The sequence below is a fragment of the Gallus gallus genome, chromosome 3 (genome assembly GCF_016699485.2).
Source record: "Gallus gallus isolate bGalGal1 chromosome 3, bGalGal1.mat.broiler.GRCg7b, whole genome shotgun sequence".
NCBI lineage: Eukaryota > Metazoa > Chordata > Aves > Galliformes > Phasianidae > Gallus > Gallus gallus.
Genome location: NC_052534.1, coordinates 4,363,087 through 4,388,443, shown reverse-complemented (window position 1 = coordinate 4,388,443; position 25,357 = coordinate 4,363,087). Strand labels below are relative to the sequence as shown.

The following is a 25,357-nucleotide window of genomic DNA, read 5'->3' as shown; positions in this document are numbered from 1 at the left end:
AGTGCTGGGGCAGTGCTGCAGTAGGACTGTGGGAGGGGAGATGAGGGGTGTGGGGCTGAGTTGGGACTGGGTCAGTCTTCATGGCAGTGCTACTGCCAGCTGTAACTGTGAAACTGAGCCCCTACTTCCCCTCAGAATGGGAGAAACATGATCTGCTCCCAGAGTTTCAAGCACAGCAGCCCTCTGTGACAGTCGTAGGCTAAACCAAAGACCCTAATCCCCATCCCAGTGCAAGGAAAGGGCTCTGGTATCATGTCCCAGCTTGGCTTTGAGTGTCATGGCATTGACCTGTTACAACCTGAAACGATGAGCATGGAGTAGTTACACATCAGCCACGTGTCAAACCAACAGGTATTTCGGTCATTTTAATGAGTTGGTGTCACACAGGAGTATGGGTGCACTACATTGCACTACAGGTGTTAAACTGACCCCAGCACCACTGACCAGCGTCACCCAACAGTAGAGGGACACAAGAGTTGTAATAATGTTTTCACTGCGTGGGCAGGAGTGCCAAGAGAGCCCAAAGCCCCACCGAGGGCCTAAGGGCACTGCAGGGTCAACTGCCCAGCTGGCAGTGACAAGTAGAACCTGTTCCATGCACACATGGATGCTAAAAATAAAAATACATTTTAAAAAATCCCTGAAGTGGTTTGGCTACGGGGCTTTTAATTAATAGGTGTAGGAGGAGGCTACAGCAAGCTCTGTGATCCCAAGTGCTGATCCGTCTCCTTTTGGACCACGCTGTACAGAATCAGCAGCCACGTTGGAGGCAGCTGATGGCACATTCAACCCCGCTTCCTCAAGGCGTTATGGGGGCAAGAGGTGACTGGAAGGGCAGGCAGCAGCCTCTCCCTCTGATTGCTTTTGGGCTGGCACAGCCCCTGGAGGAGGATACAGGATACCCCAATGCTGCAAGGAGGCCAAGCAAGGCTCCATGCAGAGGGATGAGAGGACTGAATTGGAAATCCCTTGTTAAGCGTGGAACACAGTTGTGGAAGACTTATCTGTGGTTGTCTCACTAGAAGCAATATGCAGCACGTGAAGGCTGGATACATGGGTGCAAACACAGGGTCCCTTCTCTCTCCCAGCTCCTGTTGCTCAGTCAGGGCTCCTCCTCAGGGCATCCTACTACCCTGCTGAGGGAAAGGCCTGGGGTCTGCAGAGCCAAGCCTGGCTGGTTGGCGGTGAAATGCAGCTCAGGCCTCCCGGGCTGGGAACACATCCATCTATCCTTCTCTCTGTGCTTGCATCAGTCCCGGGGCAGGTTGGGTGGGGGGATTTTTGTGGCAGATGGCTCCACGCCCCAGATCTCCCGGGCGTACTCTGTGATGGTTCTGTCGCTGGAGAACTTGCCCGAGCATGCAATGTTCCTGATAACTTTCTTAGTCCACTCCCGGGGGTCCTGGGAAGAGGAGAGGCAATGGCAGCAGTCAGTTTCCCATCCAGCTCTGGGGCACCTCAGCCTCGCAGGGTGCCAGCCAAGCACCCTTTGCTGGTTTAAATGCAGTGATAGGAGCTGCTGACATGTCAAAACCCGCCTCACCCTGCCCCACATCACAGCAATGCTGTGTGGTGTAAGAAGGGGCATGCTCTGTCCAGCTCCCTCAACTCCCCCCTCCACTGCCATGGCCACGACCCCCATCTTCACGTTGCCTGGAGGCAGCTCTTACCATGAACAGCTGGTCCACTTGGCCTTGGCATTTAATGTACGCTTCGTAGTCAGCAAACACCTTAAACCTGAAACCCAAAGCACAAGAGAGTAAGGCTAGAGTTTGCCTACTGAAGGGGTTCGGGTCTGCGCAGCACAGACATGGTTGCCAGGGAAGGGGCCCTAGGCAGGCTGAGAGCAGCCACAGGGGGGTGGGATGCTTGCCAGAACTCACCTGTCGTGGTGCATGAGCATGTTGACAACGTCTCTGAAGCAACCCGGATCTCTTGGGGAGAAAAACCCACTGCTGATCTGATCGATAGCCTGCCGCAGCTCCGGTATGCGGTCATAGTACTCCCGTGCGTTGTACCTGCACGTGGAGGAGGTAGAGACAGGCTGTACTGACTGGGGCCTTGCCCTGCGTGTAGGGCAGGTAAGGACAGTGCCTCTGAGACCGGCCATGGTGCCTAAAGCTCTCTGTGCTCGGGCTCCTGTCCTGTTCGCAGCCACTGTGCTTTGGCCGAGCTGCCCAGGACTGCACCCTTGTCAGAACAGTCACTGCCCAGAGCAGAGCTTAGCACTGTACCCATGGGACAGGCCGTGGCACGTGTCTCCTCCTCCCTGGCACTAACCCTCGGCGATCCAAGGCTTCCACTTCCTCCACCCGCATGCCAAAGATGAAGAGGTTTTCTTCGCCTGCCTCCTCAGCCATCTCCACGTTGGCCCCATCCATGGTGCCGATGGTGAGAGCCCCGTTCAGCATGAATTTCATGTTGCCGGTGCCTGAGGCCTCTGTGCCGGCTGTGGAGATCTGCTGGGAGAGGTCTGCTGCCGGGATCACTGCCGGGTGCAAGAGAGGTGGGAGTTAGGCCTTGGCATGCTGCAGCTCCCACAGCGTGGGCCCAGGACAGCAGGACTCTGTGCATCTGCCAGCAAGCCTGCTGACCTCCCAAGCTCAGCCCACAGCCCAGAACCAGACGTAGAGGCCCAGCCCTGCCACAACCCCATGTGACTGCTGGACATGCCCAGCTCCTGCCACCTGCTTCCACGAGAACAGGACATACCCTTCTCAGCCAGGGATACCCGGTAGTTCTCCAGGAAGATGACCTTGAGCTTGTCTCCCACATAGGGATCGTTGTTGACGACCTCACCGATGGATGTGATGAGCTTGATGATCATCTTGGCCATGTGGTAGCCAGGAGCTGCCTGAAGAAGAGCAGCCCAGAAAGGGTGAAAGCTTTTAAAGGAAGGCAAAGCATGAGAGCCGCTAGTGCAGGTCCTCACTGTGGGGAGAATCTGGGCCTCACGTCTGCTGTCCACATGGATCAGCAAACACACCCTACCAGAAGTCCTGAGCCACAGGGAGAGAGCAACGGGGCCCTGTTCAGCTCAATTATTATGTGACAGTGCTTTCGGATGAGCCCAGCAGCACAACCCCATGCTGATTAACCCACAGTGGGTGCAACAAAAGCCCCAGAAGGGGACGGCACCTTCCCCACATCCCTGCTGAGCCACACGCACACCAAGACTGGAGAATATTTTTACCTTTCCTCCAATCATGATGGTCCTAGGCACAAAGGATTTGGAAGGGTCACTTCTGATGCCTGAAAGAGCAGGGCATAACACAATGGATGTGAAGATAAACTGGGCAGAGCTCGCTGCTTTCATCAGGGGTGGGACCCCAACCCATGGCACATGGGCCCAGCAAACCCACCCTGAAGTCCAACCAGAGATCTGCCAGAACAGTGCTGGGAAAACTATTTGAGACAGCACAACGCAGAGCTGTGGTTATTTGTCTCCCTTCGGGAATGGGCAGGGGGATGAAGCATACACCTGGGAGTGGGGTTTAACTTGCACTACAGGTGTAGGGGTTACCCAGGCCCTGGGACCCTACTGTGCTGGAGAAGTGGGCTGCGAGCTTTTCCTCAGAGCTCTGCAGTATCCTCCTGCTGGAGGAGAAGCCCCAGGCTCAGAAGTCCTTGGCTGGCAGCTGGCATCCAGGTACACAGGAACACTGGCAGTGAGGGACTGTTGTGGGACCTGCCCTGAGTACCAGCCCAAGCAGGACTTACGGTTATAGAGGGTGATAGCATGCAGGCAGTTCAGCAGCTGCCGCTTGTACTCATGGATTCTCTTGACCTGAATATCGAACATGGACGAAGGGTTGATTTTGACCTTGTAGCGCTCCTCCAAGTAGGCTGAGAACTTCAACTTGTTCTCCTGGCAAGAAAATTGAAATGAGGAGTAGGCACAGACCCCCAGGTACCAGAAGCAAGCATTGGCTATTAGTAGGAGCGTGCTGCCTTTACCCTTCTTCCCCTCTTTACTCTTACACCCCATTACCTGCTTGACTTTTGCTACGTCCCTGATGAATGTCTCGTTGTTTATGAAATCCAGGAGCTTCTTCAGCTGGCTCAGATCTGTGACAAAGTCTTCCCCGATTTTCTAAAGGAACAAAGCAAGAGAGGGATGTCCCACCTGTAAGACAACCCTGTCCACAACCACACTTTCCCAGCAGAGGTGCCACAGTCCTCTTGGGAAGAGGAGATGCTCTGGACAGGAAAAGGGAACAGTTTTGTACATCAAGTTGACTTCCCTGCATCGCCAGGGAGCTCAAGGGCATGGGGGAAAAAAGCACTTGCAAAAAACCCAACCCAGTTCTGCTCGAAGAGCTTCAGAGGAAGGGTATGTGCACATGTACCAGGGCCTCCTGGCAGCTGGAGAAAGTGATGGGCAGGACACAAAGATGTGTTCAATTGGAGTAAGTCTTTTCAGCTATTACATGTTTCGGTGTGCAGGGAGGCAACAGTGGGGCTTGAGCTCTGAGAGAGCTCCTTTCAGTCTATGAAGCTTGAATGCTGCTGTGGACACCCCACTTCCCCATACAGTGATGCTGCCTGACAGGTTATCTGCAGCAACTGCGAGGGAAGGGAGCCAGATCCAAGTTTCTGCAGCTCTGTATAGCGACTCACCACAGACCTTAAACCTCAGCCAGCCACACACCTCCACATGACTGATGTGCTCCTACAGGCTGTCCTGGCTCACACCTGCCTGGCTCGGCCCCAGCCTCTGCTCAGCCTACACAAGGAGGTGCACAGAAGTGAACAGCTGGGATCCCACCGGACGCTCATGCCTCACCTCAGCAATAACGTCAGCCAGCCCTGGGTTGCACAGCAGAAGCCATCGCCGTGGCGTGATCCCGTTTGTCTTGTTCTGAAATTTCTCTGGCTCCAGCTCATAGAAATCCTTGAACCTGGAACAGCAGGGAGTAGGGGCTGCACTGAACCACTGCCCGCTCCTAAGAGCTTCAGCCGCTCCCCTACGCGTGCTCCTGGCTCAGGGCAGTGTCTGCTGATCTCTGTACCACCGTGAACTCTCCATGCTGCCTCTCAACCCCTTCCTCAGCTGTAAAGGGTTTCATCAGCACTGGAGGGAGATGAGTTAGGCCTCGTATGCACTCTAACAAGATGCCCTCTCCGTCACACAACCAAAGCAGGCCTTAATACCAGTTTGCCCCAGCCAGAACCCCACACAGAGCTCAGTGAGTGGAGAGGGAAGGTCTGAGCACGCCGTGGGTGTCCCCCAACTCACACTGTGTTCTTTACGATGTCAGAGTGGATGCGGGCCACACCATTGACAGCGTGAGAGCCGATCACACAGAGGTGTGCCATGTTGATACGCTTGCAGTCTCCTTCCTCAATCACCGACATCCTTCGGAGACGGTCAACGTCCCCTGGGTAGAGAGCTGCCACGCGCTGCAGGCAGGCAGAGACAGGGGCATCAGCGACCCAGCTGTAGAGGCTGGGACATTCCCATCCTAAAAGACAGCTGGAGCAAGACCCACAGCCCACGGCCAGCCCAGTCTCTTACATCCAGATGCATCTGGTTGAGGGCATAGATGATCTCTAGGTGACGTGGCAGCAGCTTTTCAAACATGGAGACTGGCCAGCGCTCCAGGGCTTCAGGCAGCACGGTGTGGTTGGTGTACGCACAGGTCTGTTTTGTGATCTCCCAGGCCTGCGTACAGACAGCAGTTAACATGCATGTGCCAGGCCAGGAGGAGAAGAAAACCCCATGTAAGGACAGGAGAGCAGCTCTCAGCCCTGATGAGGATGGTATGTGCCTTGCAGCTCTCCTTACCTTGTCCCAGTCCACCTTCTCCACATCCACCAGGATCCGCATGAGCTCTGGGATGGACAGGGCAGGGTGGGTGTCATTTAGCTGTATAGCCACCTGCAACACAGACTTGCTGGGCTCAGATCTGGCAGTGCCAGGGCTCTTACTATGCCCCAGCACAGCACCTATGGGCTCAGGCTGGGGGTGAGACTTGAGTCTCTTAGGGCTCACAGACCCACCCCACTCACATCCCAGAAACAGACAGAGCTCCCAGAATTGGAGCTACTCAATCTTGTCAAACTTGGCTACAAATTGTACCCTTTTTTCCCCCAGCCCTGGGAAAAAGGGTTCATTTCCATTTCTCTGTTCCAACCCAAACTATATACCTGTCCCACCTGGTCCTGAGCCCTCCCTCACAACATGAAGGTCTGGCTGGGCCCTCTCAGCCCACAGACTCACCTTGTCCGGGAAGGTTTCAAAGCTTGTTCTCACGGGGTCTTGACAGCCAAATTTGGAGGACTTAAAGCGTCGGATGATGTCTTGCAGGGTTGCAGCCACCACAAAGTACTCCTGCTTCAGCCGCAGCTCCTTGCCTTCAAAGAACTGATGTAGGGGGATGCACAGACATCAGCACTGCAGCTGCCATCCCCAGTTGGCAGCCCAACCCCTGGAGATGCTCCCATCTGATGAGCTTCCCTTAAGTGTTCTGCATCTTGTCAGGCTGAATGCATGTTACCCATGCTGCCTCTCAGCTGCCTCCAGAGGGCATCAGAACCTGCCACATTGCTGCTACCTGACAGACCAAGCACAGCTCCTTCCTTTGCTACAAGACCCTTTACAAGGTTTTTGGAGCAAGGATTTTGGACTCCCAGCAATAGCCAGGAGCCAGCGTCATCTGTGCCACACATATCATGCTGGTCTATTTCAAAATGGCAACAAAAATGAGTTTGTGGGAGTAAAGTGCAGGTGAGCTCTTCCAGCACAGATGCTACTCCACGACTGGATATTGAGGGCTCTTCCCTTTTGGACCTGGTGCACAATGACCCCATAGCCTGAGACCGTTCCTTGTGAGAAAGCCCTTAAGCTGGGCTGGAAGCGAGTGCCCTCTCATGGATTCCACTGAAATGACAACTTACTTTTACAAACATCATGTAATTTGGCAGCTGCCTTGAGTCTGAAGGAAGGAAGACAGCAGCTACGCAATAAAGGGCAGGCTCTGAGAGGCTGCCAGACAGCAGAGACTCTCTGGAGCCAGCAGAGCTGTCTGTTCATTGAGAATTACAGAGCCAACCTTTTGCATTAAAAATCCTCAAAGCAGAACAATAAACAACAGGTAGCCACAACTTTCCTTTGCTTTCAAGTGATAAAACTACAGAAGGATAAGGATGATCGCAAGCAGCAGGAAAGAGAAGCAAGAGAGTTACCCACGTTGTCATTTGGGTACAGGACTCTGGATATGTTTTCTGCCAGGTTTCTGTCCAGCACTGCCTCGATGTAGTCACCCACATTGACTGCAGTGAGAGAAATACAGCAATGCAGCAGCTGTAGAACAGGCAGGACCCCAACAGTGTGCTTTCCCTCTTTTCTCATAGAGAGGTTTATAACAGGAACATTAAGGATGATATTAATGAAATATGAATGGGAATGGATGCGTGTGTGAACAGAGGAGAAAGAAAAAGACAAAGGTGTATCGTATCTCAAACCTTCCATTTCTGTGCAGTCTACTAATGGTTAGTGCCCAGCAGCTGCTTTTCAGTACTACAATTAGAGCCTGAAAAAATGCACTAGAGGTCACGCAAGGACCCAAAGGAAACTCGTAATGAGGGAGAATGAAGTGTGCTGTGCTGCCATTTTCCTTCAGCACTAAAGGGTTCTGCTGCATGGAAACGAACCTCCATGGCAGCTGTGGGTTTGCAGCTCATTTGATGACTTGGGGAACACACTGGCACTTGGGTCTATCACTAGGGGAAGACACAGGGCAGGTTTTGAGAGTGAGGCAATCATGATGGGGATGGAAGAAGGATGAATGGGTGCGTGAGGGCACTGGAAGTGGTTTGGAGGTCGCATGGTCCATGGATGTGTGCTCAGTGCTGAGTTTTGGAGGCAGCCGGGAGAGATGGACAAAGTGAGACAGCACTTACACTCTTGGAGGTTGAAGTCATTGGGTGCTTTTGCAGACCACAGCCTCATAGTGTTCACAGTGTTGTTCTTGTATCCTGGCACCGGTGTGTCATATGGCATAGCAAGGACAACCTGCAAAAGGACAGTAATCCCATCTGGTTGGCAGCATGATGGCCTCAGAAGATGGTTGAAAACTTCTCCTGAAAGAATCCAGAGGACACAGACAACAACTGGCTGTGCTAGAGATCCCACCTGCTCTACAACACAGCTGCTGAAGTTCACAGACTTGTTTATTATCAAGGGCACTTCCAGCACCCACTAGCAACGCATTAACAGGAGAGGTTTGGAGCTTCACTGACAAACGGGTTACGTGCTCATTCATCAATTAAACAAGAGAGTTCCAAGCAGCCTGCTGACTTTCCCATACCAGCTGGAGCACCTATCAGCTATCCACCAGAGCCCTGCAAGCATCCTCAGCTGGCCACTGTGCTTCTGCCTGTGCCAGGGTAGTGCCAGGGCACCTGGAATACACTGGGATACACTCCACAGACTGAATCCTGCCCAGGAGCCCTCTGTGATTACAAGGCAGAGAAAATCCAGGCAGATCAACACGTCGACCTTGAACTGCTTCTTTGTGCTGGCATCAGCAACGCTCCCCCTCTGGAGAAAAGCAGCAAGAGCTCAGGCTCTCAAAGCTGATATTATCAGCTCCGAACATGGAAGCAGGCAGAAAGCCTGCCCTGTCTGAGCCACGGGACTGGGGCACGCATCCCATTAGCTGAACGGTGCTATATTTGGAAACTGCAGCTTTAGCTTTTTTGAGCCTTTCCAGTTTGTTCCTTCAATGGCACTGGCTGAAAACTCACTTCCTTTTCAGAAGTATTTCCCAGCTCACAGCTTGGGATCCCAGAAATGCCTGCCTGGTGCTGGGGTTGGAAGGGGAAAACACCCAGAGGCAAAGTTCTTCTTCTACCCTGGGCAGTGCTCAGAGAGGAGACGCTGAAACTTCTTCAAGCCTTTTAATAAATCTGTGCCTCTTCAAAGCTTGCCTTCCTTGGCTGTAAGACTGGAACACATTTATGAAGCACAGCACACGTGGCTCCTGAAGCACAGCATTACCTCTGTAATTGCGACACTGCCCCGCCTCAACCTGAGGCAGGAGAATGTGGGTGTCTGGAGAAGCATTTGCTCTCCACAGCAGCACAGAACAAGGCCTCTGGGCAGACTGGAGACTTGAAACCTTGTCTCCAGCCTCTCCAGACAGCATTCCACTCATCAGGCCAGCATGGGAAAGACAGGCACTTGCTGGATTGCTCCATGGCTGCCCCAAGAGATCGATCTCCACCCGCTGCAGCACCAGAACCACCTGCAGAATCACTGGGTTTCAGCAAGCAGCCACGGATGCAGTCCTCCTCCAGCACAAACCCATGCAAGACAGGATGCAAGGATTTACCCTGGAAGGTCTGATTTGTGTTCGGTACTGGAAACCAAACTCCTAAATGCTCAGGTTATTAAGTGAAAGGCTCAGTGAAAGCAGAAATTGCTATGCAGAGGGTGGCTGATGCAAATGCACGCCAGAGAAGTCATCCCAAACCTTTAACGTCCTGGTGCTACTGCTTAATGCGTAATGCACGCTTCAAAAGCATAAATCACAAGGATCAAATCAGCATGTCCCTGGGTAGTCTCAACCCAACAGGACCTGAATGTACAGCTGTGACTGAACACCACCCCCCATTTCCCCTTCATTCCTGCTGCAGTCAGAACCAGTGAAAATGAAATTGCAAAGGCAGCAGAGCACGCTTTGCTGGAGGAGAGAAGCAAAGCCTGACCTCAGCCAGCACGGGGACAGGCTCCTCCCCACCCCCATGCTATCCTGGCCCATCCTACCTGAGTGTCCACCCACTTCACGCCCTCAGGGCTGTGCTCCACGCGGCCGTAGAAGTGCACAGGAAGCATGTACTCTGGGCGGGCTTTCTCCCAGGGATTGCCATAGCGTAACCAGTCGTCAGCCTCCTCCACCTGCAAGAGGCAAATGTGGTTCAGGTGACGGCTCGGGTCTCCAAGTGAAGGCTCTCAAGGTGGCCAGGTTAAGAAGCAAAGCTGTGGTAAGCTAACTTTCAAAATGGATGTGCCTCTGGAAGACAGCTAGGCTATCTGAAACACAGATGATGGCATCTCTGTTGCTATAAATCAACCTCTCTTGGCTTTGCAGAGCTGTACTGGTTTAAACCATCCAGGCAAACTGCACAGTGTCCAGCACTCAGTGCTTGGAGGGCTTTCCATCCAGTCTGATGGTATGGGATGTGGTTCCCTAGAGGCCATCAGTGCTGTTCCTGGTCACAAACTGTGAACATGGATGGTTTTTTTCCTTGTGTACGCCACTTATAGGGTCTAGCATCACAGCTTCTTTGTGGAGAAGGAAGAAAACACAACCCTCACACCTCTCACCCTCCCTGACCTCCCTGAGAGCTATTAAAATTGGAAAACAGGAAAAATTACTATAGGAAAATATGGTTCTTTATGCACAGAAGTGCACTCTCCTAATGGAAATGATTTCCAGCCAATGCAGTTGGGATAACTCCTTTGGGGCAGCTTTTCAGCTTACTTTCACTCGCACAGGGCTATGACTGTTAATGCTACAGGGGACTGTCCCCATTTAAGCCCTCGCCGCCAGTCTCTGAGCGACCCCACAGGTGCAGCAGCACCTCAGGTGCTGGCATTTGTCCAGTCACATTCACCTTCCACCAGACACGTCCAATAGCCGGAGCCATAGGGTCAGCACATATGGTTGAACGCAGCTGCCCGTTTGGCACTACAGGGCTAAAATGAGCAGGCCAAGGACGGCCTAAGGCACCACATGCAGTTTGCAAGGTCATGTCCACAGCAGGGTGACCATCACAGCAGGGAAGAGAAGTGGAAGGGCTGACCTCAGGTGGCTGACGTACCTGCCAGCCGTCGATGATCTTCTGATTGAAGATGCCAAACTCGTAGCGGATGCCATAACCGTACGCTGCCAGCCCCAGCGTGGCCATGGAGTCCAGGAAGCAAGCTGGAAGAGCAGGGCATGATCACACTGCAGGAACCTCACCCTTCGCTCCCTGCCACTGTGTGACAGCCTGTCCAAGTGCACCCAAATGCAGCATCGTTGAGCACTTCCGAACCTGCCCGAGAACCCCCCAGCTGGCTCTAAGCTGCATGCCCAACTCACCCCCTAATTACTACTGTTTCTTTCAAAGCAAATCTTTCTAGCCATCAGCCCAGGGCAGCTCTGATAAATACCAGCTCTGGTGCTTCTTTTGTGTCAGGCAGCATGTCTCCAGCAGTCCCTTGTGACAGGCAGATTAAAGCAGCAATTTGCCTGCGTTGAGAGCTGCTGGGGCACCTCTGCAAAGTGAGAGGTTTTACAGGGAGGTGACGAGCAAGGCATCAGAGGGCCCCATTCAGCCACAGCCCAGCATGTCAGGCACAGGGGAACCTCTTAGATGCCAGCTGCAGGAGGCCTAAGGTCTGTGTGCCATCCCACTGCAGCAGGCAGGCCCAGGTGCAGGAGGTGAGGCAGAGCTGAAGCTGTGACACCTCACAAGGAAGGCACAGCTCAGGCTGCCCTTGGTCCTCGTGTGCTCCTGATGAGGCTCCCCTCTCCCCACGTTACCTGCCAGGCGGCCCAGGCCTCCGTTTCCCAGCCCAGCATCTTCTTCAATTTCTTCCAGTTCCTCCAAGTCCAAACCCAGCTGTTGGGGAAAGAGCCACAGGAGAACATGTCAGTACCCAGACCCCACGCTCTGAGGCTGCTCTCTGAGAAGGGCAAACACAAATCCCAAACCAACCCACACGGGGCTCTCTCTCTGCAACCCCTTCCCTCCCTTACTTCCAAAACATCTCGCCAGCTTCAGCGTCTGGTCCCCGGGCACCCTAATTAACTGGAAAACAATTCAGCTCATCATCAAACATCGCTTTCCCATGAACTAAAGTTTCCTTAGAAACATCAAACAAAACACTTGCCTCCTGGCAGCCCTTCAAGTTGCAAGGCCCTCCCACTGAACTCTGAATTGTAGATGGGATGGCAGGAGGCCAGCCCATGCACAAAGGACTGCCTGCTTACGTGCACCGCTCCTCTTCTTACACCCAACCCCACCTTGAGAAAGGTTACGACCATTTCTGCAGCCTGTTATTGCAGCTGCTGCTGTTAGGCTCTGTGCTTTCCCACATCCTGACCACCCGGATGCCAAGCTTCTGGGCTGGAGTCCGTGGATGGAAGGTGTTGTACCATCTTCTGCATCTCCTGGGCTCCACTTCTCCAACACAAGGGCTGGCAGCCTCCCCAGGGGCTGTGTCCAGCTTAATAAGCGTGATAGCACTTCTCAGAGGGCAAGACCTCCCACCTGAGCTGGCCATCATGACCTCTGCAACTTGGAGCCTACAGCAAGAGAAGCCTTCACTGCCACACCTGGACAAACCAACACGTGGAAAACACCTCGCAGAGGGACATGAGGACTCTCCCTGAAGAAAACCAGCCTGTGCTCCGAGGCACAATACCTCGGACAAAGTGTTGGGTCCCTCCCTGGTAGTCCCTTCCCATCCCTCGGCAGGGAGCAAGCTGGCCAGGGCATTTCATCAGCAATTAGAGCACCTCATTTTGAGAGGGTGACAGAGCCCAATATCTACTAGAAAGTGTAATGTGAAACAGTCTGTGGTATAGGGGACATAAAGCTTTTGGAGAGATAAAGCCCAAAAACTCACGTTCTGTCAGAAAGGCCACTTGTCCTGCTGCAGAGATGGCTGCAAGCCTAAGTAAACATGGGCTTTTGTGACCGACTCAGTGGTACTCAGCACAGGCTGTGCTTTTGCCAGTTCAAACTCATCCGATGCTATTTTAAATCAAGTAATTTCTCCCTCCTTCTTCCTCCCTGGTGATTTGCTGTTCCATCAGTGCTGCTGTGCTGCCTTGTGTACCTGCACGTTCGAACTGCGGTTTGGTGGCTTTGTGCTTCAGCTCTCCTTTCTGGCCCAGCCTCTCTCAGCACCTCCCACGATGAGCCATGACCCCTCCTAATGGTGCAAAGCTGTTGGCACCGTGGCATTTCCTGCTATTTGGGAGCTGCTTTCTGGATGTGGAGCCCAGGAAAAGTGGTCTGAGGGACATTATACTCCAGCTCTCGAGACACCCCAAGGTCAGACTGGATGATGTGATGACCTAAGTGGTCTTTTCCAGCCCTAATGATTCTGTGATAAGGCCCCCTCATGGCCTTCTTTGGAGGATGAAGAACACTAACAGAGAGCCAAGCCTCGCTTCGTCTAGCCAAAATAAAGTGCCTCTGGGAGGGAGCCCTGAGAAATAAAGATGCTCCACGTGGAAAAGTTCGACCAATTCTGCACGGGGGACCGCAGTACCCCAAGACTTCACCTGGTAAATGGCTTCATCACAGGCGTTCTGCAAGCCCAGGTTCACCATCGTGTTCTGAAGGGTACGGCCCATGTAGAACTCCAGGGACAGGTAATAAATACGCTGGGGAGGCAAAGAAAGACACTTACACACAGCGACACACACAGCACATCCCATCGGGCCTCGAGGAAGCCCACTCATCACCTGTTGCACCCAAAGGGTTCCACTGAAATCCTTTAAGATGATAATCAGACCCAAAGACTTTCCCCAGAAGGGATGCCTTCCCAACCCGGCTCTCCAACAACACGCACCACAGCTTGTTTGTCAGAAGGAGCTTTGCACGGGATGAGAGCCAACTCCCCGCTGCACATCTCCCTGCCAACAGCCTTCTATAGAAAAATCTTGTTGCCTGTTAAGAGTGTTTCCCTAATTAACTTCAGGCGCGAATTATCTAGGATGCTGAGTCGTATCTTTAGGGCTCAGCTGAGGTGATGCCCACACCGGGCATTCAGTTTTCTCGTGCTGCACTGAAGCTGACCGGGAGTTGCTACGACTGAGGACCCCCACCCGTGGCTCCCCGTGCCGGGCAGCAGGCCAGCCCCCTTCCTGCTAGTGATTTTCCAGCTCTGCTCTCATGCTTGCTGAGCAGAGGGAAGATAAGCGAGCCGGGCCACGGGCTCACCGGGTCGGCCCATTATTGGCACTGAGAGCCACCAGATCTCCGTCCCAGCGGGGGCACAGGCAGAGATCTCTCCCAGCAGGGAAGGATCAGCCTGGTGATGCAGGCTCGGAGGGGGCTCGACGTCCGGCATTCCGAGCAAGACAGTGATGAATTGGATGCTCCGGGCGCCGAGAGCTTCACACGCAAGCTTTAAACCCACCCAAGGCGGCCAAACCGACCCGCTCTCCCCGTTCCCCGGCTGCTCCCCCCGCGCTCTCACCCTGCATTGGAACCGGGGCCACCACGGCGCAGCGCGGCTCACCTTGGGGTCCCGCTCGTAGTAGTGCTGCTGGGTGCGGATCCAGCGGCCCACCAGGTGGTCCCGCACCGTGTGCGCCAACGCGAAGAAGTAATCGCGCGGGGTGGCGACGTTGCGGTCCTTCACCAGCGTGAAGTGGAGGTGGCGGTTGAAGCTCTTGCGCACCTCCGCCACGTCGCCCAGCCCCGCGATGCCCCGCACGCTGATCTGCTTCCGCCTCTCCCCATCGCTCAGCGGCGCCGCCATCCCCGCGTCGTCTCCGCCGCTCGCACCGCACCGCACCGCACCGCACCGCACCGCTCCGCCGCAGCCGCCTCCGCCGCCGCCGCGCCTCTGCTCCGCCTCTGCCGGGAGGGGCCACGACGGCGCTGCCCCTCCGGGGGGAGGCGGGGAGCGGGGCCGGAGGCGGCCCCGTGGGACGCGGGGCGGCGTGCGGGGCCGGGTGCCGGAGTGGTGCATTGCAGTCAGCCGGCTGCAGCTCGGTGCGGCGGCGGTACGTTGGTTGGGCAGAGTGAGATCCGCCTGCAGTGAGACCCCGTGCAATGGCGTTTAGCCCTGCCCCTGCCGAGGCACGAACACCTGTGAAGTCCAGCGAGCTGCGTTCGGGGTTTCTTTTTGTGGCTCACTCACGTTTATGGCCCTTACTTCTTACCCTGACCCAACACCAGTGCTGCCAAATGCATCACGAGCTCTGTGCCAAACTCACGGGCCTCTCTCATTTGATCCAGCAATTCCACCACCGTGCCGAGGCACCAACTCAAACTCACAAAGCAATGTCTTTCTCAGGAGGGATCACTCAAAATGCAGTTCAGGACTTGTGCAAGGTCTCAGACATGGTCCTGCACCAAATCCTTAGTGGCTGAGGAGAGGGTAAGTTTGCCCGTACCAGCTGGAGGTCCTATCTCACATCCCCAGTCCCTTCTATAGAGAAATGCAACAGCCATCAATATCTGCTTGAGATCATCGTACCGCAGTACTCGTGGCAGCTTAGCACAGCATCACGATGTGTGTGTATCATGGCTGCCACTTCTTCTACTACCTGCCATTTAAAGTGCAATGAAATGAAAACAAGCTTACCTATGAGTCCGGCCTCTGCTGAACAAAGCATCACAGCAGGGGAAAGCATGAAAATCCAAGTCCTTCACTTCCTCACCTTTATGCGCTCTCTGGTGGAGCATCTTTGCTGCTTTGTCAGAGCAAGAGTGACACAGAGGCTAAAACAATGCAGAGACACATGGTGTATCATAGATAGGTTAAACAAATGCAATCTGTGTAGGAGCTGCAAGGAGACAGCCTCCTCCTGCACAACAGCACTTCACGAATTCTTACAGGCTCTTCACAGAGAACTGAAATAACACACTTCCCTCTTCTTCCAGCGTTAACTCAGACTGTCCTCAGGCTGAGATTACATGTGTGACAGCCCACGATGAACAACACCATTTGAGGCGGAAGGGTACTGAAAGAGGCTCAGGGAGTGCTCAGCTCTGTCTGTGTTACTGGACAGACACACCGCAGCTAGAGAGGCAGGAGCTGCAGAGCCTCCTTAACAGCACATCAAGAAAGCCAGACAGAAGAGTACACAGACAGATAATTTAGTGTCTCTCCAGGAGGCTGCAGGTGTATAATCTCATTTGCTACCAGCTGGCCTAGATAGGAAGAGAGCGATAAAGCCCTATACCTGCCTGCTGTCCTTTGATTTCGTACACTATCTCAGCATGCTGCCACCCAGATTTGAAACCAGACGGTAAACAAGGGCTGGTGAGTTCCTCACTTTCTCCTCCTGCAGAAGTAAATAAAGCCATTTTAGGGAAGAACACGGGAGTTAATTTTAGCACCCTCATCCCAAGCCCTGCTCCTGTACGTCCCACATGCTCAGCAATGGATCTCTAAGCTCCAGTCACAGCTCGAGCGCCCCACGCCTCCCAAGGCTGGAGACAATCCATGGCTGCTGGGATCTAGCACTGTCACCTCCTGCATGTGTCCCAGAGACACTCAGCCACGGTGACAGGAATCTGCATACCACTCGGGCACCTTCAGCCCAGCAGGAGGGGGACAGACAACCCCTTTCTCCCATGACAAAGCCACATTCTCTGTGCTCAGAGCCAAGACTCGAGGTGTGCCTGTAACTTACAGGGTTTTTTCCCTCAGCTCCCAGAACGGCGAGCCTCAGCCCAAGTCTCAGGTCATTGCAGGGGGAAGAGAAGCCCCTGCAAACATCAAACGTGCTTCCTCTGATACTCTGCTGACAACTTGTCTGGGATGTGCTCATCTGCTCTGAGGGGTCCCAGCAAAACAGCTCCAGTCAGTAGCTTATGCCCGTAAGCAGAACGATGTGACAGCCCACTGTCATATTATCCCAGCCCAGAAGGATAATCTCTCCTTGTAAAAACACAGTGAAGAGCTGTCAACTATAATCAGTCTCTTTAAAGACTGGGAATGCTGCAGGCACTCCTCCAACCTTTCTCCTACCCCTCCTGAAAGGCAGCACAACCTCCAGCACATAGCACTGACCCACCACATCCCACAGCAACGCAGGTGGGAAGGAGCTGCTCCCCTCCGCCTGAAACACCGGGCACACGGGCAGCTTCAAAGCAAGGGGCAGAGCTGGAGCCCCTCACTTTCCCGGCCATTGTGCCTGTTGTTCTGCACAACCCCTTCAGTCAGCTTGCGTGGATGCTGACTCGCCTCAGGTTTCTCACCGGCTGCACAGGAAGTTCCTATTTTTACAGTATGGTTTCTTTACCACAGCCAACCTGAGTGAGGGCCTGTCTGCAATCTGAGGGAATGGAAGGGTAATTGTCTAAAGCACTGCCCAGCCTCTTCCCCAGTGCACCACCACCACTAGGTATTAACGAGGAACAAAGATCAGGCCCACTTTTCAAGCCTGGCCAGGTCCCTCTGGATGGCATCCCTTCCTTACATTGTATTCGCTGCACCACTCAGCTTGGTGTCATCAGCAAATTCACTGAGGGTGCACTCGATCCCACTGTCTGTGGCGCTGATAAAGATGTTGAAGAGCTCTGATCCCAAGATGGGCCCCTGGGGGACACCGCTCCTTACCGGCCTCCACCTGGACATGGAGACACCGACCTCAGCCCTCTGGCTGTGACCATCCAGCTCACTCTTTATCCACCAAATAGCCCAGCCTTGCAATCCATCTCTCTCCCATTTGAAAATAAGGGTATGGCACAGGACCATGTCTAAGACCTTGTACAAGCCCAGGCAGATGACATCAGTTGCTCTTCCTTTGTCCACCAGTGCCATCACTCCATTGTAGAAGGCCACCACATTGGTCACGCACAATCTGCCCTTGCCAAAGCTGTGCTGGCTTTCTCGGATCACCTCCTCGTTTCCCTACAGTGTGTATACTCACATTATCTCAGCCTGTGTTGATTCACAACCCAAATCCAGCATCCCCACACTTCCCATCTGCAGGTCCTCTAAGCTATCTAAAAAGTGTAACAGAGCAGAGAAAGCCACAGTGAATGCAGTGGGAAAGTGGCAAGGAAGAAAACCAGAAGTACAGCTGTACAGAAAGACGACAATCTAACTTCAGCTCACCTTCCAGCCAACACCAGATTATAACATCATCTGCTGGTCACTTCTCTGTCCTTCAGCAGGGTGACCTGAAAACCCTCCAGCTGGCAGTTTCTCTTATTTCTCCGGTGGCTGTTCATGCCCTAATTACTGCAGCTTTGGTGACTGGCTTCCTAAACATTTCTCAGTGGAAGCAAGGACACTTTTGCAAACTTTACTCTGGTAACCACTTTGAAACGCAAAAGAATGTGGTCTTGCTGGCCATCTCTCCCCAGTCCCACAGCAATATTTTGCAGCTTCGTACGGCCAAGGGGATGTCAGACTGAAAAGAGCCAGACTAACAGACTCAGCTCTCTTGGAATTCTTCCTGCTGCCAGCCCGGATCCTCTCTTCTCATTTAAATCCAGCTCTTCTCAGATCAATCCTTCAAATGCACCTTCCTGACAGTCTCAGTGTGTGCCAAGTACCGGGGTGTACCTCATGAGAGCTAATCTTTGAAGACCATTAACTGTTCTGATACTTCCTGCAAGCACAAACAGCGGTTGGCAGCACTTGTAATGCTCTGCACACTGTGCTGAGCAGAGCGCTTGGAAGGTGGACTGCTTCAGCTGTTGCCCAGCACATCTAGCATGTCCACACCACACACTGACACAGGGCTGGTGGGAGGCTGTAGAAAGGAATAAAGCGCTCTGGTACCTTACAGCTACTTAGGGCTGGCATCGTAGGGTTATGATTGTACACTTATCCTTACAAGGTTAGCAGTCCAGGGTTAGCACTGTGGCTAGCATTTTTGCACGAGTATTTTACAGGTAGCATTTTAGGGTAGACACTCTAGGATCCGTGCTTTACAGTTAGCACTGAAGGTCAACGTGCTTTAAAGTTAATGGCTAAGGCTTTAAATTTATGGTTAACATTCTATTTTTACTATTGACAGTTGCACTTAGAGTACGACTTTTGAGGTTACGCTCGTGGTTAGCATTTTAGGGTTGCCTTTTTACAGTAAGCTCTTAACAGTTACGGTTCAGAGCTAGAGTGTGCATCATAGGGTTGGTCACTGAGGGTTAGGGGTTTAGAGTTAGCATTTTAGGGCTAGAGTTCTGTATTTCAGAACTAGAGTTTTATGGCTGCAGTTTTAGGGATAGCATTGTAAGGTTGGCTTTTGAGAGTTAGTGTTTTACAGCCAACATTTTAGCCTCAGCATTTTGTAAATGTAGAAGCTGAGGATTAGATTTAGCATTTTTATAGTTATCATTCAGGTTTATCATTTCAAAGTTAGGTTTTTAAAGTTTTAGACTTAACGTTTTAGGGAAAGTATTTTGCTGTAAGTGAAGATCAGGTTCGTGACTGCCTGAGGAACACGAACATCCATAGGCCTATAGGTCCTGGTGAGATGCATCCCAGAGTCCTGAGGGAACTGGCTGATGTAGTCACCAAACCACTCTCCATAATACTTGAAAAGTCAAGGCAGGGAGGTGAAGTCCCTGGTGACAGGAAATGGCATTGTTGCACCTATTTATAAGAAGGGTAGGAAGGATGATGCAGCCTCACCACTGTGAGGAGGAAGATCACGGAGCAGATCTCCCTGGAAGCTATGCTAAGGTACAAGAGAGAGAGGGATGGGATATGGGACAACCTGCACAGCTTCACCAAGGGCAGCTCCTGCCTGGCCAACCTAGAGGTCTTCTATGGTGGCACCAGTAAACAAGGGAAGAGACACTGATATCATCAAGGTGGAGTTCAGCAAGGCCATTGACATGGTCCCCCTACAATATTCTTCCCTCCAAATTGGAAAGATATAGACTTAGAGTTTCCATTTTAACATTTTGCAGCCCCTGTTTTAGGGTTACCATTTTAGTGTTATGTTTTAGTGTTTGGGGGTTCAGATTTTAATTCTGGTTAGATTCAGATTCAGATTTTAATTCTAATTAATCTTTAATTTCAGATTTTTTCAGATTTTCTTTATGGTTAGAGGTTTTGGGTTAAAGTTTCACAGCTTATGTTTCACAATGAGCATTTCACGATCAGCATTTTAGGGGTTTTTAACCTTTAAAGCTAGTAGTTTGAGATTAAGGTTTTAGAGTTAGCATCTTAGGCTGAGAGCTAGTGTGTTACAGTTAGCCTTTTAGGATTAGCAATTTAAGCTCAGTATTTTAGGATTCACTTCGCAGACTTTAGGTTTTATAGTTACTTTGTCAGGCTTATGTTTAAAGTTAGTGTTTTAGGGTTAGCATTTTACAGTTAGAATTTTGGGGTAGCATTTTAGGGGTTCCTTTCTTGTGTTAGCTTTTCAAGGGTAGCATTTTAGAATTAGTGTTTTATAGGTCGTAATTTAAATTTAGCATATTACGGTTAGACTTTTAGCTTTTAAGTTTACAGTTAGCATCTCTGGGTTACCATCCTTCCAGAAGCAGAGGTCCTCTTCTGCTGTATGGGAACTTCTGAGTCATGGCCTGAACCACTGACTGAGCACCTGGGGGAAAGGACCCGGTCAGCCCTGAGAGCACAGGTGAAGGCAATTCAGCTGTGTGACCAGAAGCGGTGGAGCCTGGCTGCACCTCTGTTACACCCCATCTAAGGGCTGACTGCCAGTGGGGAAGGATCTCTTTTTGGAGATTCCTCCTTAGTGAAGCTTTCCCTTGTGAGCCTGGAATCTTCTGATACAGATGAGCAATCTTCTTCCCTTCCTTTAAAGCACCTCTCTATTGTGCCAGCCCTTCTGTCAACACAGCTTTATTGTAACACCTTTCCCATTGCACTGATCTGTCCAGTTGCTACACCTGCTTGGCAAACCTCATCCAAAAGGTTAGGGGCTGGTTCAGAGACAACAGGAAACAGCCTTTCCTTCCTTGGTCCTCCACAGAGCCAGCTTCTCCAGCCTCGGCTTTGGCCCATGCTCCCACAGGAGAGGGCAGCTTGTAACTTTTACACATGCTGTGCTGCTACATTTCAATGCAATTCTCCACTCAACAGACCACAGGGTGTCAGACTGCCTTAAGGCTTCATGCTGTGGACGCAGTCAAGCCTTCCTTCCTTGGAAAAGGCACCAAGGGAGCGTAGGCCAGCCCCTTCACCACCTGCCTCCTTGCATCCAGCAGCCAGGATGGCATCCATCTCATCTTCATGGCAACTGCCCACTGTCCCTATTGCATGAACGCCCTCCAGATTTCTCCAGAAGCCGCAGGAAGTGGGCAGAGCACCGGCTTCTTGCTCTCTCCACCTTGGATTGACTTGCAAGTGGGATAGGGCAGGAGGGTCTCTGGTCAGCGCCAGGAGTGTGGAGCAGAAAGGAAGAGTGGAGTGCGGTAGGGCTTTACCTGCATGGCTACGCGAGTATCTAAGCAAAGCTGGGCTCCACAAATGTGGGTGTGTGCATAATCAGGAACCAAAGGCAGCTCTTCGTGCATTGCTGGGGCTGAGCCAGGGTGGCCGCAGGCAGCAGCAGTGCGTACTTCGTGCTCCCCACACTGCTGAGGGCCCTCAAGACCGGCATGCCTTGACCAAGCCACCAAGCCTCCTGGCTCTGCTGGAGGAAACAGGGGAAAAGCCGGCCCCGTCGCTGGAGACGCTGAAGGCGAGAAGAGGCTGAGCAACCTGATCACCCGGACCTCAGTGCTGGCCCTGGGAGAAGAACAGAAGATGCCACCAGTAGCAGCACTTCTTCCCAGGGCTCACGACCCTCACAACCAACATGGCCGCCCGGAAACAGACGACTCACTCCCACAACCAACATGGCCGCCCGGAAACAGACGACTCACTCCCACAACCAACATGGCCGCCCGGAAACAGACGACCCCCACAACCAACATGGCCGCCCGGAAACAGACGACCCCCACAACCAACATGGCCGCCCGGAAGCCGACGACTCACTCCCACAACCAACATGGCCGCCCGGAAGCCGACGACCCCCACGACCAACATGGCCACCGTCAGAGGCCAGCGATAGCATTACCGCATTTCGCACAGCGGGCGGCAGCAGCGTGCCGGACCCCGCCCCTCGCGCAGAAAGACGACAGGCTCTGTAGCGAGGTCTGCGTGATAGGGCAAGGGGAAGTGGATTCTAACTAAAAGAGGGGAGGTTTAGATGGGATATAAGGAAGAAGTTTCACGTCAAGGGCGGTGAGGCACTGGCACAGGTTGCACAGGGAGGCATTGGATGCCCACCCCTGCAGACAGCCAAGGTCAGTGGGCAGAACTGGACAGTTCTCCTCTTGCCCACTTTTCACAGAGAACAATTGATGAATTAGAGAACATCGTGCTTTAGTATGAAGGGCATCTGATGAAAGGATTCTACATTCATGTTGATTAAACTCAGACAATATCCACATCTTTGCAAGGGAAAGCTGACATTGCCATTTATGCATCCTCCCCCCAGAAAGTTTCAGAACATCTGTGTGGTATCAAGGAGGGCAGACTGCTGTTTTGTAGGTGATTTGGAAATCCTACATCCTAGAACAGCTGGTACTCCAATTTGGTTAACAGAGGAGCATTAACACACTTGAATTTTCCAAGTGGTTTACCGTTAAATTGTAAACGTTACCCCACTCTCAGTCACTACTGACCTTTGATAGTACTACAGTTTTTAATTAGGGCATCTAAAAAAATGTTTATCTCTTGACAGCAGTCTTGAAAAGAAAAAAAAAAGGAGGGAGTGGGAAGAAAGAAGAAAGCACAGTAATTCCTTTTCCCATTAACATTAGCAAAAAGCTCAGGTGCTTGGCAGGAGTATTCTTTGGAAGGAAAAATTAGATAAGTAACTGCATGTTAATCTTAAAGAATAAAACATCTTTGTATGTGCTTATTTACTCCCACCTGGCAGTTCACCACAGACAATGAGATGCATAAACCGCACAATTAAGTTTTAACTGATATTATTTTCAGTAAGAAACATGAGGGATTAAAAAAAAAAAATCACACAAGAACTCTGGGATGCTCAATGTCAGAATGCTTCCATTCAACTTGAGGTAGAACAAGGACTTACAAGCAGCTTCACCTGTCTCTGCATTGCTAGCTTGTTGCTCTAGTACTGTCCAGCACACACTGCAACCTCATTGCTTTCATGTATTTACTGCAACCTGATTTGATGCTCTCACAAAGAGATGAATGAAAAATCCACTCTTCGAAGAAAAAGAGCAACAACAGCAAAACACCCCATCACCATAACAAAAAGCAAGTAAGGGAAGAGCACCTCTGAGACTGCCTCACAAGACTGAAGGTGTAGAAGTCTGTTGGGCCAGATGATGTGCATCCTGGGGCCCCAAGGGAGCTGGCTGATGTGGTTGCTGAGCTGCTCATCATCATATTTGAGAAATCATGGCTGTCTGATTAAGCCCCTGGTGACTAGAGAAAGCGAAACATCACTTCTATTTTTAAGAAGGGGAGAAAGGAGGATCTGTGGAATTGCTGGCTTCTGTACCTGGGAGGATCACAGAACAGGTTCTCCTGAAAAACACATTAAGGCACACGTAAGATGAGGAGGTGATCTGAGGCAGACAGCACAGCTTCACCAAGGGCGATTGTGCCTCACCAGTCTGGTGGCCTACGGTAGAGTGATGGCAGCCGTGGGCAAAGGAAGGGCAACTGATGTCATCTACCTGGACTTGTAGAAGGCCTCTGACATGGAACCCGTACCACATCTTCATCTCTAAATTGGAGAATTTGGGTTTGAAGGGTGGACTATTTGACAGGGAATTGGTTGGATGGTTGCAGCCAGAGGGTTGTGGTCAATGGCTCTATGTCCAGGTGGAGGCCAGTGACAAGTGATGTCCCCTAGGGCTCTCTCTCAGAACCAGCACTCCTTAACATCTTTATCAGTTACACAGACCAGACATTTTCAACCTGTGTCCCAGCCCAGCCCATCCTGTGCCTCCCACCCCATCCCGTGACATCATGGTGGCAGCTGCGACCCACCGAGCAGCCCAGCCCGGCCCCAGCCACACACCCATCGCTCAGCAACAACCACACGTTGGTGTGATGGTCACTGTCTGACCTGAAATCAGGGCAGTGGGAGGGTGCCGTGCAGCGCTAACTCAAGCAATGGCAAATAACTGTGTACTTCAATACATTGCCTAAGCACAGTCCTGTGATCAACAAAAAACATGCAGCTGTGCCTTCTCTTTTGATAAAGGAATTTGAGAACACGTTTCAAGACTGCAAAAAAAAAAGTCAATTTTTTGGATATATTTGCAACTTCATTTTCAGTCAACATAATGCCTGCCAATTTTCAAATAGAATGGATAGAGCTGCTAAACACTAACAGAACCAACTGTGACATTAACATCTACCTACCATAGAAAGAGAGTGTTGTTTTGGCAGAGGGTCCTAGAAAGGTTGCTTCTCCATGACAAAAGTGGGCAATCGTACAGCCACATTTCCTGCTCCATGCCCTCAAATCTGTATGTAACGCTGGGACAATGCTTGTGCCGTACAACTGGCACAGAAGGCTGAGGTCTATGGAGGATTACAGCCTTCAGGATTAAGAAGCAAGAAAAGAACAGAAAGAAAAGGAAAGCAACAGCAAGCCAGATTTGACTTAGGCTGCTGCAGCTGGCGTTTTATTTTTCAATATACACATGAATTCACATCTAATGCCCCAACGGAGTGTTGGTTTTTCTATTAAGGCTCTTACTAGCATCATTGAGTAATTTATTATTTCTACTTTATTTCTTTTGCCTTTTCCATTACTTCCCTATGACAGACAAGCAGCAGCAAAAAATAAAAACCAAACACAAACAAAAGCTTTTTCTTACTCCTCAATATTCAGAATATCCAACTCTGAGAGGAGATGGAAAAGATTATTCTTACAAGTCCAAAGTCCTTCCAGCGTTTTGGTATCACCTGTTTCCAGGCATTACAAGAAGGGAGAAGTGTTCTGCACAGCAAAGTGAATTGTTCTACTATTCAAAAGACAGTTGCATAAGGTGAGACAGTGGAACCATCTTGATGTGGTCTGAGCATGCCTTTCCATTTTTGCTCTTTGCTTTCCTTAGTTTCGTGCCTCAAATTTCAAGTTTCTCAATACTTTCCATCTCTGCCCCCATCCTTCCTTCCCCTGCCAGCCCTGCCAGCGTATGGAAATAGGAGGGTTTTATTCAGCAGTGAATGTCAGTCTCAACTTTGCAACAAATGGTCAGCGGTTCAGCTGTCTGCACACTTCAAGCCAAGCATGCTATGACTGGCTCAATCTTGGAACCACCAGCTTCAAATCTCTTCCTATGCATGTTACTTACTCTGTATAATTAACCACATTATACTCTGTAGAAGTAACCACAATGGTGAAACAGAGGTTAATACCATACTGAAAAAGGAGGGAGAATCAGTTAACTGGGGTCAAGTCTTGAGGGTATCACTGCTGCTAACTAACATCACAATTACTTTTCTGTACTAGTCTTAAGCAAAATTACTTCATGCATTGAGATCCTCACAAACTATTTTATGTAGCACAGTGTTTACTCATTGCATCCTTCCTTGACAAAGACTTGGAAAAGGAGCAACAGCACAACACAAAACATTCAGAAGTGCAAACCATTTCTAAAAATGAAAACAAATTACAAAAATCACAGCACGCATCTGAAA

At 51.5% G+C, this 25,357-nt stretch overlaps 1 protein-coding gene across 1 annotated transcript; it reads right to left on the bottom strand.

Annotated features, from left to right (window-relative positions):
* Positions 1-339: 339 nt before the first annotated feature.
* On the bottom strand, positions 340-14,591 carry PYGB (phosphorylase, glycogen; brain). The gene is made up of 20 exons (NM_001031034.2): positions 14,252-14,591; positions 13,290-13,391; positions 11,538-11,616; positions 10,831-10,934; positions 9,773-9,904; positions 7,906-8,017; positions 7,193-7,275; positions 6,224-6,367; positions 5,789-5,881; positions 5,519-5,665; positions 5,240-5,403; positions 4,787-4,901; positions 3,992-4,093; positions 3,721-3,868; positions 3,194-3,252; positions 2,713-2,854; positions 2,281-2,488; positions 1,884-2,018; positions 1,671-1,737; positions 340-1,402 (listed from the first exon to the last, which is right to left on the bottom strand). The coding sequence occupies exons 1-20, from the start codon at positions 14,492-14,494 to the stop codon at positions 1,250-1,252; spliced, it is 2,532 nt and encodes an 843-aa protein (NP_001026205.2). The 5' UTR covers positions 14,495-14,591; the 3' UTR covers positions 340-1,249.
* Between the last annotated feature and the right edge of the window lie 10,766 nt (positions 14,592-25,357).

Coding starts and splice junctions, on each gene's coding strand:
- PYGB (NM_001031034.2), bottom strand. CDS start 14,494: ATGGCGGCGCCGCTGAGCGATGGGGAGAGGCGGAAGCAGATCAGCGTG. Junction 13,392..14,251: donor ACTACGAGCGGGACCCCAAG/GTGAGCCGCGCT, acceptor TTGCCTCCCCAG/CGTATTTATTACCTGTCCCT. Junction 1,403..1,670: donor AAGTGGACCAGCTGTTCATG/GTAAGAGCTGCC, acceptor TCCTCTTCCCAG/GACCCCCGGGAGTGGACTAA.